Source organism: Carassius auratus, chromosome 4, assembly GCF_003368295.1.
Source record: "Carassius auratus strain Wakin chromosome 4, ASM336829v1, whole genome shotgun sequence".
Lineage (NCBI taxonomy): Eukaryota > Metazoa > Chordata > Actinopteri > Cypriniformes > Cyprinidae > Carassius > Carassius auratus.
The window spans coordinates 13,123,775-13,136,585 of record NC_039246.1 but is presented as its reverse complement, the minus strand read 5'-3'; the positions used below and the strand labels follow the sequence as shown (position 1 = coordinate 13,136,585).

General features: G+C 35.5%; 1 protein-coding gene across 2 annotated transcripts in view; it reads right to left on the bottom strand.

Annotated features, from left to right (window-relative positions):
* Positions 1-12,811, bottom strand: part of srgap1b (SLIT-ROBO Rho GTPase activating protein 1b) — a 33,900-nt gene that overhangs the window by 2,742 nt on the left and 18,347 nt on the right. The window contains exons 7-21 of one of the 2 annotated variants that reach the window (XM_026227375.1): positions 10,951-11,172; positions 9,812-9,913; positions 8,221-8,418; positions 7,837-7,921; positions 7,223-7,250; positions 7,034-7,064; positions 6,872-6,932; positions 6,696-6,773; positions 3,862-3,996; positions 3,491-3,596; positions 2,083-2,307; positions 1,930-2,000; positions 1,667-1,844; positions 928-1,062; positions 483-840 (exon numbers count right to left, since the gene is read on the bottom strand). In XM_026227375.1, the coding sequence (XP_026083160.1) occupies positions 483-840; positions 928-1,062; positions 1,667-1,844; positions 1,930-2,000; positions 2,083-2,307; positions 3,491-3,596; positions 3,862-3,996; positions 6,696-6,773; positions 6,872-6,932; positions 7,034-7,064; positions 7,223-7,250; positions 7,837-7,921; positions 8,221-8,418; positions 9,812-9,913; positions 10,951-11,172 (2,013 nt within the window). Of the gene's footprint in view, positions 1-482; positions 841-927; positions 1,063-1,666; positions 1,845-1,920; positions 2,001-2,082; positions 2,308-3,490; positions 3,597-3,861; positions 3,997-6,695; positions 6,774-6,871; positions 6,933-7,033; positions 7,065-7,222; positions 7,251-7,836; positions 7,922-8,220; positions 8,419-9,811; positions 9,914-10,950; positions 11,173-12,811 lie in introns of both variants that reach the window. The other variant, XM_026227367.1, reaches the window with a different exon arrangement.

The following is a 12,811-nucleotide window of genomic DNA, read 5'->3' as shown; positions in this document are numbered from 1 at the left end:
TAAAAAAACTATTAAATATAAATTAAATTAAATTACACCTTTAATACACAAATAATGAAATCTAAAAACATATAATTTATCATAATTTATATTATTGTTAAATAATTGACCAATTAATAAAAGAAAATCTAAATTAATTAATATTTTCCAAAACATTATATAATAAAATGATTATACATTTAATATACATGATTAAATTATAAATAACAAATATATAAATGTTATATGTGATATAGTTTTTTGATTTATATTATTGTTAATATATTTTTAATTTGATCAATATAAAAAAAAAGCCTTTTCTAAAATTAATATAAACTAACTATGCATTTATTACACACTTTATATAAAAATTTTATGAGAATCTGAAAAATGTGCTTAACTGTAAAAATGTCAATGCAAAAAATTGTAACATTGCCACAAAGCGGTTTCCAGGAACATGTTTTTGTGAGATTTTCCTATTTGCATGTCTGTTCATAACAAACCTGTGCCATTGTGTGCGGGTTCAGCGTCTGGGAGCGTTGAATAGGTAACCCACAATGCATTGCGGATGGTGACTGGCGTATCGGAGGACTCTCTCGCTCTCTGTCTCTGCGCAGGGACTCGTGTTGGTTGATGTTGGCAGTGACGTTGCCGTTGGAGGTGGTGTTGTGTCCCATGCGTCTGTGGTGCTCAGGACTGTCCACACAGCTGTTTCCACGCAGCAGCTCCCGCGGGCTGAAATGCCCCGTTACCGTCACCGTTACGGGAGGAGAGCTACGTTCCAGCCCATTGCCATGGCAGTGACCATCGCTTAAACGACCAGGGACACGGCGCAGGAGGGCTTCCGTCCGCTTCCGGTGTCTGAGGAGAGGAGAGAGGAATTAATAATGTTGAATGAAAGGAGAAAAGTGATTAGGTGACTGAAGGCCAGAGTGTGTGTGTTCTCACCGGCTGATGAAGGTCTCAGGGATTCTTGGTTCAGTAGGAGACGTCAGTGACCGTCTGGAGCTCACTTCATCTGAAGGTGTAGGGCTGGACTCACTGTCTGTTTTCTGGCTCATAGTGTCTGACATGGCCTCATCCCTGATATACATCATTCAGAAGTTCATTCATTCATCCATTTTCACATCAAGCTATTCATTTAATCAAAATGAATTTTATATTAATTATATTATAATTTTAATTTTATAAGGAGATTAAATTAGCCAATGTGTAAAATTAAATTAAATTAAATTAAATTAAATTAAATTAAATTAAATTAAATTAAATTAAATTAAATTAAATTCTTATATTGTGTAGAAGAACTACCATATTGATTTATGGTTTTGCAGCACTAACATTCAGTGGGAATTAGTCACCACTGAACTAAACTAAACTAAATAAATAAATAATTAAAATAATACACACTTCTTTTCTTATTATTAAATTAAAATAAAATTCTTGCATTGTGTAGAGGAGGTACCATATTGATTTGTTTTTACAGCAGACATTTTAAGGGGGAATTAGTAATGAAATAAATGAATAAAAAAAGAAAATATAAAATAAATACAATAAAAATGTAAAAAATTTTAAAAGTAACATTAACTGTAAATGTGGTATTTTAGCGGAAAGTGTTTGCTATGGTAATATTTTTTTTCTTTATTTTATCTTGTTGCCTTGAATATGTAGATGTAGCGTGTGGACTCACTCCTGCAGCGTGACGTATTGGTGTGGTATGAGTCCGTCAGTGCCGTTGTGTCGTCCCTCCCACCAGTCTTCAGACGCTCTCTGAAACAGCAGCAGAGTGGCTCCTTTTTTAAAGGTCAGCTCCCGTCCAGACCGTCCCACATAGTCAAACTTGGCTATAGCCTCCACAGGCTCACCCTCTGAAAGAAAGGCAGGCAAATTCAGCATTCTGTATTTTTGGGATTAATAAAAACGAACGAGCATGCATGTATTTACCCTCCTCACTCGTCTGTGTTTCAGTCCCTCCATCCTGCTCCCCCTCCTCAAACACTCCAGGTTCACTGTACGGACTTTCACTTAAATAACACAGAAGATCATCAACATACTGCAATGCACTTTAAATGTGAACATGGTAATTAGTTACCCACATAAACTCACCAGTACTCAGTATTGCTCATGCATTTCTCATAAACGGGTCCCTCCAGCTCTTTGGTGTCAGGGAAGATGGTTTCATGGTGGATGATGATGGTTTTGACGATCTCGTTGACGTGAGCCTGACATGAGACCTGGTCCAGGAGGTCCGGGGTGGGCATCAAAGTGGGGCCGAAGCATATAGCCAAGTTTCCAGGGTCCATCATGTTCTCATCGCTGTATTGGGACAAGCTATGATGGGAAACAAACCCATGATGCATTACGTTGTCTCCTGAGTACATCGCTAAAATTATCCATTCTAAATCAGAGCATCAGTCTGTTATTTTTATGAATAATATAAATTCCATATCGCACCTTTATCCAACACTCTCGCTCTCAGCCTCCCTCTGTCTCACACGGCACAGAGGTGGGAGAGGATTTAATTTCAGGTGTGAAAACGGATGCTTAGTTTAGCTGCAGTTCTCCTATTCAATGAGACGCTTCAGCTTTGCAGCTGAGTGAGTTGTGTTCGTTTGGAAGTAGCAATATTGATGAATATTTCATACGGAGTACATACATGGAACAGTGAGTATGTGGGTTCAATTTGTTTCCCTTTTTAAACAAAACTGTCAAGATGAATCAGCTAAATATAGCAAAACATATCTGAAAACTTTCTAAAAAAAATGATTCAGAGATATAACAGTAAATATAATTGTGAATGTCTTATGTAATTTATGGTAGTATTTTCAGTATATAAAATCAAACACTTCATAAGGTTATTATTACTTGTTATAAAGTGACATCTGTGCTTGTGTAATAATTTAATAATAGATAATACCATCTGACCTTCTAAAAATGTTTCATTTGTATTCCCTGCATTTCTTTTGGGGTAGTCTATATTATTTTAAATAAAATAAACATTAACTGAAATAAATTAAAATAGAAAAAGGTTTCTAATTATATTATATATATATATTTAAACAAATAATAAATAATTAATTTTCCTTAAAAATATATAAATAATTCTTCTGTGTTCCTGTTTTCTTTTAGAGTCTGCACTGATTAATTACTAATTATATATAAAATCATTAGTAATATTTATACCAGGGTCATTATCATTATCATTAACTAAAACAAATACAAAACAAAACAAAAAACATGTTAACTGAAATAAAATAAAATTGAAAAAAGGCAACATTTGAACTTTTCGGGGGTCATATATACATGTACATATATGTGTGTGTGTGTGTGTGTGTATACTCACAAGTCTCAATTAGCTTAACGCAGTACATGTAGTAAGGTTTTTATTTTTCTTATTATATAATAAATAAAAAGAAAACAAATAGATATTATACAAAAAGATTAGAAAAGCAACATACAGTCTATGTAGTATGTCCTCATTTTGCTAGCTATATAAATGTGTGTGAATACTCACTGGTTGAGGAATGCAAACAGGTATCTCATGACCACGAGAGTTGGTCGTGGTGTTGTGGTCAAGATCTTGCGGATGGAGAGGGCACGCTCATACAAACTCTCCGTTCCTGTTGAAGGCACATGAACACACAAGTTGATGAACAAGGAAAAGCAGACGTCCCGTGTGCTCAGACAGGCAGGGACTCTATTATATTCACATGAAAAGACAGCAGCTGTCCAAATGCCCCAGGAAACCCGAGTACTTAGCACCCTGTCATTTCCCGAACGCTTGTGCCACCGTTTCTCACACACACCTTTCCTTTCCTTTCCTTTCTCCATCCTGCCTCATACACGTACATGCACACATATGAACGCAGGGACACAAGCACTCACGGACGCAGGCGATGAGATCGTTGAACTTCTCCTTGGGGAAAAGCGGGTTGTCCAGGTTGCGGAAGTACATTTTCAGCACGCCTGCTACTGAGTTAATGTCATGGTTATTTTCCTCGTCAGTCAAGGGGTCGTTGCCTGGGAAACAGTCACTAAGATGAAAGTGTATCCATGGTGATAGATATTTTTCATTCAAATCAGTGATTTTCACATTTGAACAATGGGCTTTCAAAAAATTATTGAAATATATTATTAAATAATCACATATACAGTCTTGTTCAAAATAATAGCAGTACAATGAGACTAACCAGAATAATCAAGGTTTTTAGTATATTTTCTATTGCTACGTGGCAAACAAGTTACCAGTAGGTTCAGTAGATTGTCAGAAAACAAACAAGACCCAGCATTCATGATATGCACGCTCTTAAGGCTGTGGAATTGGGCAATTAGTTGAATTAGTTGAAAGGGGTGTGTTCAAAAAAATAGCAGTGTGGCATTCAATCACTGAGGTCATCAATTTTGTGAAGAAACAGGTGTGAATCAGGTGGCCCCTATTTAAGGATGAAGCCAACACTTGTTGAACATGCATTTGAAAGCTGAGGAAAATGGGTCGTTCAAGACATTGTTCAGAAGAACAGCGTACTTTGATTTAAAAGTTGATTAGAGAGGGGAAAACCTATAAAGAGGTGCAAAAAATGATAGGCTGTTCAGCTAAAATGATCTCCAATGCCTTAAAATGGAGAGCAAAACCAGAGAGACGTGGAAGAAAACGGAAGACAACCATCAAAATGGATAGAAGAATAACCAGAATGGCAAAGGCTCAGCCAATGATCACCTCCAGGATGATCAAAGACAGTCTGGAGTTACCTGTAAGTACTGTGACAGTTAGAAGACTAACTGCAAAGTTAGAAGAATCCCCCGCAAAGTCCCTCTGTTAAAAAAAAGGCATGTGCAGAAGAGGTTACAATTTGCCAAAGAACACATCAACTGGCCTAAAGAGAAATGGAGGAACATTTTGTGGACTGATGAGAGTAAAATTGTTCTTTTTGGGTCCAAGGGCCACAGGCAGTTTGTGAGACGACCCCCAAACTCTGAATTCAAGCCACAGTACACAGTGAAGACAGTGAAGCATGGAGGTGCAAGCATCATGATATGGGCATGTTTCTCCTACTATGGTGTTGGGCCTATTTATCGCATACCAGGGATCATGGATCAGTTTGCATATGTTAAAATACTTGAAGAGGTCATGTTGCCCTATGCTGAAGAGGACATGCCCTTGAAATGGTTGTTTCAACAAGACAATGACCCAAAACACACTAGTAAACGGGCAAAGTCTTGGTTCCAAACCAACAAAATTAATGTTATGGAGTGGCCAGCCCAATCTCCAGACCTTAATCCAATTGAGAACTTGTGGGGTGATATCAAAAATGCTGTTTCTGAAGCAAAACCAAGAAATGTGAATGAATTGTGGAATGTTGTTAAAGAATCATGGAGTGGAATAACAGCTGAGAGGTGCCACAAGTTGGTTGACTCCATGCCACACAGATGTCAAGCAGTTTTAAAAAACTGTGGTCATACAACTAAATATTAGTTTAGTGATTCACAGGATTGCTAAATCCCAGAAAAAAAAAAATGTTTGTACAAAATAGTTTTGAGTTTGTACAGTCAAAGGTAGACACTGCTATTTTTTTGAACACACCCCTTTCAACTAATTGCCCAATTGCACAGCCTTAAGAGCGTGCATATCATGAATGCTGGGTCTTGTTTGTTTTCTGACAATCTACTGAACCTACTGGTAACTTGTTTGCCACGTAGCAATAAAAAATATACTAAAAACCTTGATTATTCTGGTTAGTCACATTGTACTGCTATTATTTTGAACAAGACTGTATATATCACTATATATCAAATAATCTATTTTAATGGTTTTAATTTAAGGGAGATTTTTAAACCGTATTTAATCAATGCTATTTGTTTATATTCTTATATATATTATTTTTTACACAGTTACTTAACATTTTTCTTAAAATCATTACAAGTTATAGGGTCAAATGTCACCAATTTATTTATTTATTTAACTGGTGACACAGAAATACCGCAAAAAAATCTTTATTTTTCACCATATTCAAAATCTTACAAATTATTTACTTTTATAATTAATAAAAATATAAAAATAATATATAATACAATGGAAAACATTTTTTTTTTTTAAAGGTGACATTTTACAATGTGCAGAGGAGGTACCATATTAATTTTTGGTTTTATGCAAGTAACATTAAGTGGAAATTAGTCACCACTTCTATAATAAAATAAAATGTTACTTTTTTTTTTTTTTAATTGGTGAAACAGAAATGGTGCAGAAAATGTCTTCTTAATATTATGCCATAACTTTTCTGTAAAACTGATCTATAACTTAATATGGTTTTAAATTTTTTTCAGAAACTTGTTTACGTCACTAAATAAAGTAAAATAAAAAATATATAATTGTAAATAAAAAGACTTCTTATGTAGAGGAGGTACCAACTATAATAAGGTATTATGGCTTTATTTATATAACATTAAGTTGAAAATAGTCACCCGTTATAATAAAATAAGATTTTTACATTTTCAATTTATCTACATAAAAATAGTATAATTATATATATAGAAATAATATTTCTTCCTCGTATTATTCTACAACTTACATTGGTTTAAAATTATTTTAAAAATTAACTTTTTTCTCTCCATATTAAATATTTGTATGATTTATATGGAGACTTTCAAAGTTCACTGTGACTGTGACTGCTTAAAAGCATAATAGAATTATGAGAATTATTTACATCACGGCGTTCACAAACCTCTTTCAAAAGAATTCTTGATGTCATTGACTTCCACCTGTGACCCTGAAACCCTGAAAATACCCTGGTGTTGGAGACCTAAAAAAATACACAATAATTTAAGAGCATATGAATTTATATGTTTGTGTGATGGAGTCAATGTTTGTATTATTCATCAGATTATATACATTTCTTACCATATAGATTAATAAAGCGAATGCAGCTCTCTACAATCAGTGGGATGGCCTTCCCAGAATCCTGCATGCAGATAAAAATAACCCAAGAGTCATAAAGCAGCTTATGGAAGTTGTACGTGAAATGTGTGTTCTGGTACAGGTGGAAACAAAAGCGGCTGTTACCTGGTGCCTGCTGTGGGAGTTTCGTCGACGGCTAATTGGAAAGAGAGAGAGAAATGCAACTGAAACAAGAGATTTAGCATTCAAAAAGGTCACGAGAACCTTTACAAATATCAAAAGGACCTTGTGATGCAGAGCAGTATATGCAAAAAGGGCATTAAGAGAAGGTCAGACATAGATGATGAGATTTACCTGGTTGTCATGATGTCTGCTCTGTATTCTGTGGACGCAGATATTATATTAGACCACATTTCACTGCTCTTCAGACAAAAACTCAACTAATCTGAAACCTCAAGTAACGCCACTTACTCTTCATTATATAATTTCAAATGGTGAACACAGATTATTTATCTTGGTTTTATTAACATGGATTATATATATATATATATATATATATATATATATATATAGAGAGAGAGAGAGAGAGAGAGAGAGAGATTATATCTTGCTAGTTGTGCATGTAAAAATGCATATTCGGTTTAAATACATATTTATATAAAAATGTATAATGAAAATGTATTAAATAATATTTTAATTTATGCATCAATAAATAAAAAAGTAGTAGTAGTTATAGCACTAGTAGCAGCAGTATTCATATTATATTACAATGGAATTTAATTAATCAAATAAGTAAAGAAAAAAATAAGAGAAAATAATAAAAATATAATTATTATTATTATTCGTTTCATTTCTAAATCATTCTCATTTTCTCATTGTTAGTAGCCCCAGCTGCAGTAGTCATATACAATAGTAAATAATAAATATAATCATATTAATTACACATTTCAAGAAAAGTGCAACATCACCTTCAGCTATGCTCCTCTTCAGCATGTCATGTTTGGCTTGTAGTTTAGCGATGAGATTACTGCCTTCCAGAAACTCCTTCAGCTTCTGCAGCCACACAGATACACCCGGTCAATAATAATCCAATTACACTGAAAATTAATGATCTAATTAGTCCTGGTCATCCTTCAGTAGCCATAAACTTAGTTTAAAGATGCTGACATTGCTCTAGGCTAAATCCAGGGGTCTACAAAACTACAGTGTAAACAGATCATTGCCTGCAAAGTGTGATGCTAGGAGAATAAACATGGCGTCTGTGCTCTTTTCTGTGTCTGATGCAAGTAAACGTCTTATTACATTTCCAAAACAGGCCCTGTTTGGGCGAGTGTGTGTGGGCCAACATTTACTGTGAAGTAGAAGAGCTCTGTTTCCTGCTGGTTGGCTCGTCTCTTGGCCAGGCTGGGTTTGCTGAGGTAAGTGTCTGATACGCTGGATTTGACTGACTCAGTGGAGCGACTGTGCTGGAAGCTCTCAGACACGTCGTAGTCTTCCATGTTCACCATGTCCTGGATAGTGCTGAGCGTGGCCTCCGATGTCTTCTTCACCTTCAGAGGGAACATACAGAGTTACTGAAGCGGTGGTGCCACTGTACGGAATAATTAGCTCATGGTCATTTTAATTCAAGCAAAGCAAAAAACAGGTGTGAATAGAGGTCCAAAATTTTTGTGATGTAATCACACATCATTAACTATAAGTAACATGTTATGCCTGATTAAACACTTAAAGGTCTAATTCACCCAAAAAAAGAAAATTCTGTCTTCATTTAATCACCCTCAACACCAAATCCTGCACTGTGATTACAGTTATGAGATAAGTCAGTCAGAAAGTCAAATCAGTTATTTAGACAGTAAACCCACTATTGCGAGCAAATTATTATTTTTCCTTCAGTTGGGGAAATGGGTTTCCATAATTTACAGTATGCACTTTAATAATAATCCAAAAAAGGTTAACTTTTCTCCAGTCAATAATTAAATACAATTTTGCAGTGAAATTAAAAATTGGAAATTTATTTTGAAAGCAATAATATGTCCATTGTGTTTTTTAACACGCTTGTTTTTTTCAGCCTTTTTGAAAGAAATTAATACTTTTATTCAGCTGGGACACTTTTTAATCTAAGTAAAGACATTTATGATAATACTATATGATATTATATATTGAATTTTTATTCATCACAAAATCCTGAAAAAGCATCATGGTTTCCACTAGAATATTATGCAGTACAACTGCTTTCAACATTAAATATAATAAAAAATTCTTGAGCACCAAATCGGCATATTAGAATGATTTCTGAAGTATCATGTGACACTGCGTATTGGCTATATTCAGCTTTGTCATCACATAAATAAATTACATTTTACAATATCTAAAAACAGAAAACAGTAATATTATAAAAAGTATATTCACAATATTATTATTTTACTCCAATACTGATCAAATAAATTAGTATTATTATGTACAACCAAGCAAATACTACAATAGTTTGCTGTACTTTTTGACAATCACACACTGTACTCAGGAACTGGTCTGATGTCATCAAGAGAAACGAGGATTTGGGAATATCCCACACACACACACATCCGTACACCCCTCGATCTCTACAGTAATACAGCGTTCATCAGCACTTCTGCTCGGTTCTTCACACGCTGAGAGCTGCAGGAAACAGCTGGCCTCTGCCAACCACCAGCGACAAACAACCACACACTCCAACAGAGACTGAGAAGATGGAAACAATATGAATGAATGCATCTGTAGCTGTGAAGGAGATAACACCTGACGACCAAGAGAGAAGGAACGAGAGAAGAGGAAAGGAGAAATGGAGAAGGTGTGCACGCCTGTCATCTCATTCTTTATCCTCAGTGGGGGAACTGCAGCTGCCGAGGTGCTCATTCGAGGGGAAGGGATTGTGTGTGTGTGTGTGTGTGTGTGTGTGTGTCTCACCTCTTCATTTTCGATCTTCAGTGTGGAGAGGCGCGACTGCAGCTGCTGGAACCGGAGGAGGAGCTCGGCTTGCACCTGCGGCAGTGCTGTGATTTGACTCACCTGAAATATCAACGTGCATAAATACACATATTACAGAAACCGCTCAGCAGAACAAACAAATCAGTTGAGCGTATTAATTATTAAAGAGGCCTTTTTGCCATTATCAAGGACATGGATAGTAAAAAAGGATCGGAAGTGATAGGGAGAACAGCATGGTGTTGGATAAAATATGTTGTGAGCCAGACTTGAATTTGCATTTCCCATGTGACCACCAAGGCTCTGCATATCATATCAGAGCATGCATGATAACTAAAAGGCCACAGCTTGGACTAAATTTGACATAAAAATGCTGTGTGAAATTGGATAATATTTCAATTAACAAGCTCAACCATATATATCTATATAGATATGTATTGGTCTCAACACTTGAGGTTAAAATTATTATATTTGTATGTATATATAAAAAAAATTGGTGTAGGTTTTTAGATGCTGTAAGAGGTCACCACTTTTAAATCAGATTTTCGGCTTCATGAATTCATTTGAAATGGTCTTGTGGTGTGACAAATGAGTTTAAATTTTTTTTATGAATAATCCATTTGGCTGCAATTATTATGAGGTCATTAAACTGCATGTGCAATAATTATCACACAGTTGGAAAATGCTATTTAAAACAGTTTTAGGAAGACAGACTCCCATATGCTTCATTTACACAAATTAGCAAAGTTTTAGCTTATTTATGCTTATTAATGCTGAAAATCTCTCTGTTATGTCAAGGCACATCACACAGGAATAAAAATGGAAGTAGCACGTTTTAGTTTTTCCAAATTAGTTTCGTTTTTGATTACAAAATATGAAAATGTTTATATTTCTTCATTTTTGACCCCATTTATATAATCCCACAGTTCACAATATAGTCAAGCACAGGACAATTTAAAACTTTTACATTAAAAAAAAATATTTAAATAAACAATTTTGTGTTTCTAGATACGATAGTAAAACTCACTACAATAGCACCGATTCATTCCTTTCCAGCACAGAAGTCAATGTAGTGTAAATGACATGTATATATTTAGATAGGACACTAGGTGGCATGTGACCTGGTCTCCCATGTGTGGCTGAAAGGAGAAGCGTGCAGGAGGGGTGAACGCTGTAGGGTGAGTCTCCATAAAGCGCTGCCGGTCATTACTGGGGTCCAGCCCCTCCACAGCCCCCTCCAAAATATCCAGGCCCTCGTGTCGAGAGGTTTCCATGCTGTATTCTGCTGACAAATAGGTGCGCAATGCCCGGCTCAGGCCTGCATGGTAGCCGAGGTCACAACACTGTTAAAACACAAACACACACACACTCGATTTTAATGGAGAAGAGAACATGAATAGTGTGGATTTGTGTGGAGCTGTCAGTCAAAGCCCATTACGATGGATGAACCACTGCTTTAAAGCATTTATCTAGAAATTATCCTCCAGGGCATGTGTTCTCAGGGTTAATTTGAAGGGTTTTTCATCCAGGCTTTTACTGTATCTCACTTCCCACCCACACACAATCTCTCTCTCTTTCCCTCTTTCACCCACCCACGTACACAAATTCTCCTGCTGTCTTTATCACAGTGCGAGCAGGTTTGACCTCTGTGAAGGTCCGATCGGCCAGATACTGCTGACCACCATCAGTCTGCTGCAAACTCTAATGAGCAAAACAACAGACACAGCAAACCCAGTGTGAGAAATGTCTCCTCTCTTTACCATTGAGGAATCTCCTGGCCTCACTGGAAACTAGATTCGCTGTGCATGATATTTAATAAGATCTTATAGGACTGTGTGTGTGGAAAGTAGGTATTATACAGTGTGTTCAGTGCACAGTTTGCACTTTTACTGATGAATTACTACAGCTGTGAAAACGATCAGTATGCAACCATAATACGCTTCATAACGCACAATGCAATGCACACAACTTCAATCTTCAATGATGACAGACAGACAGACTGATGATAGACAGAATTACAGATGGATGATAGAAAGAAAGAACGACAGGCAGGATGATAGACAGAATGATAGACAGACAGAAAAGCAATAGAATGATAAGACAGAAACAATATAAAATTATGGATGGATGGATGGATGGAGACAGAAAGAAGGAACAATAGAATGATAGAACGAAAGATAGAACAAACAATACAATGATAGAACGAACAAATGATGGAATGATAGAATTAACAAAAGAATAAACGATAGATAGATGGAACAACAGACAAAGATAAAACGACAGATAGATGGAACAACAAACAGAAAGATAAAACGATAGATAGATAGATAGATGGAACAACAGGCAGAAAGATAAAACGATAGACAGATGGAACAACAGACAAAGATAAAATGACAGATAGATGGAACAACAAACAGAAAGATAAAACGATAGATAGATAGATGGAACAACAGGCAGAAAGATAAAACGATAGACAGATGGAACAACAGGCAGAAAGATAAAACGATAGACAGATGGAACAACAGACAGAAAGATAAAACGATAGATAGATAGATGGAACAGACAGAAAGATAAAACGATAGATAGATGGAACAACAGACAGAAAGATAAAACGATAGATAGATGGAACAACAGACAGAAAGATAAAACGATAGATAGATGGAACAACAGACAGAAAGATAAAACGATAGATAGATGGAACAACAGACAGAAAGATAAAACGATAGATAGAACAACAGACAGAAAGATAAAACGATAGATAGACAGACAGACAGACAGACAGACAGACAGATAGACAGATAGATAGATAGACAGATAGATAGAGAACAACTGATAATATGATAGATAAAAAGAATGACAAGAAGAATGAAAGAACAATATATAGAATGACAGATAAATAGACGACAGACAGATAGAATTATAGAACAAAATATAGAATGATTGATAGATAAATAGACTGGTATATAGAATGAATGAATGAAT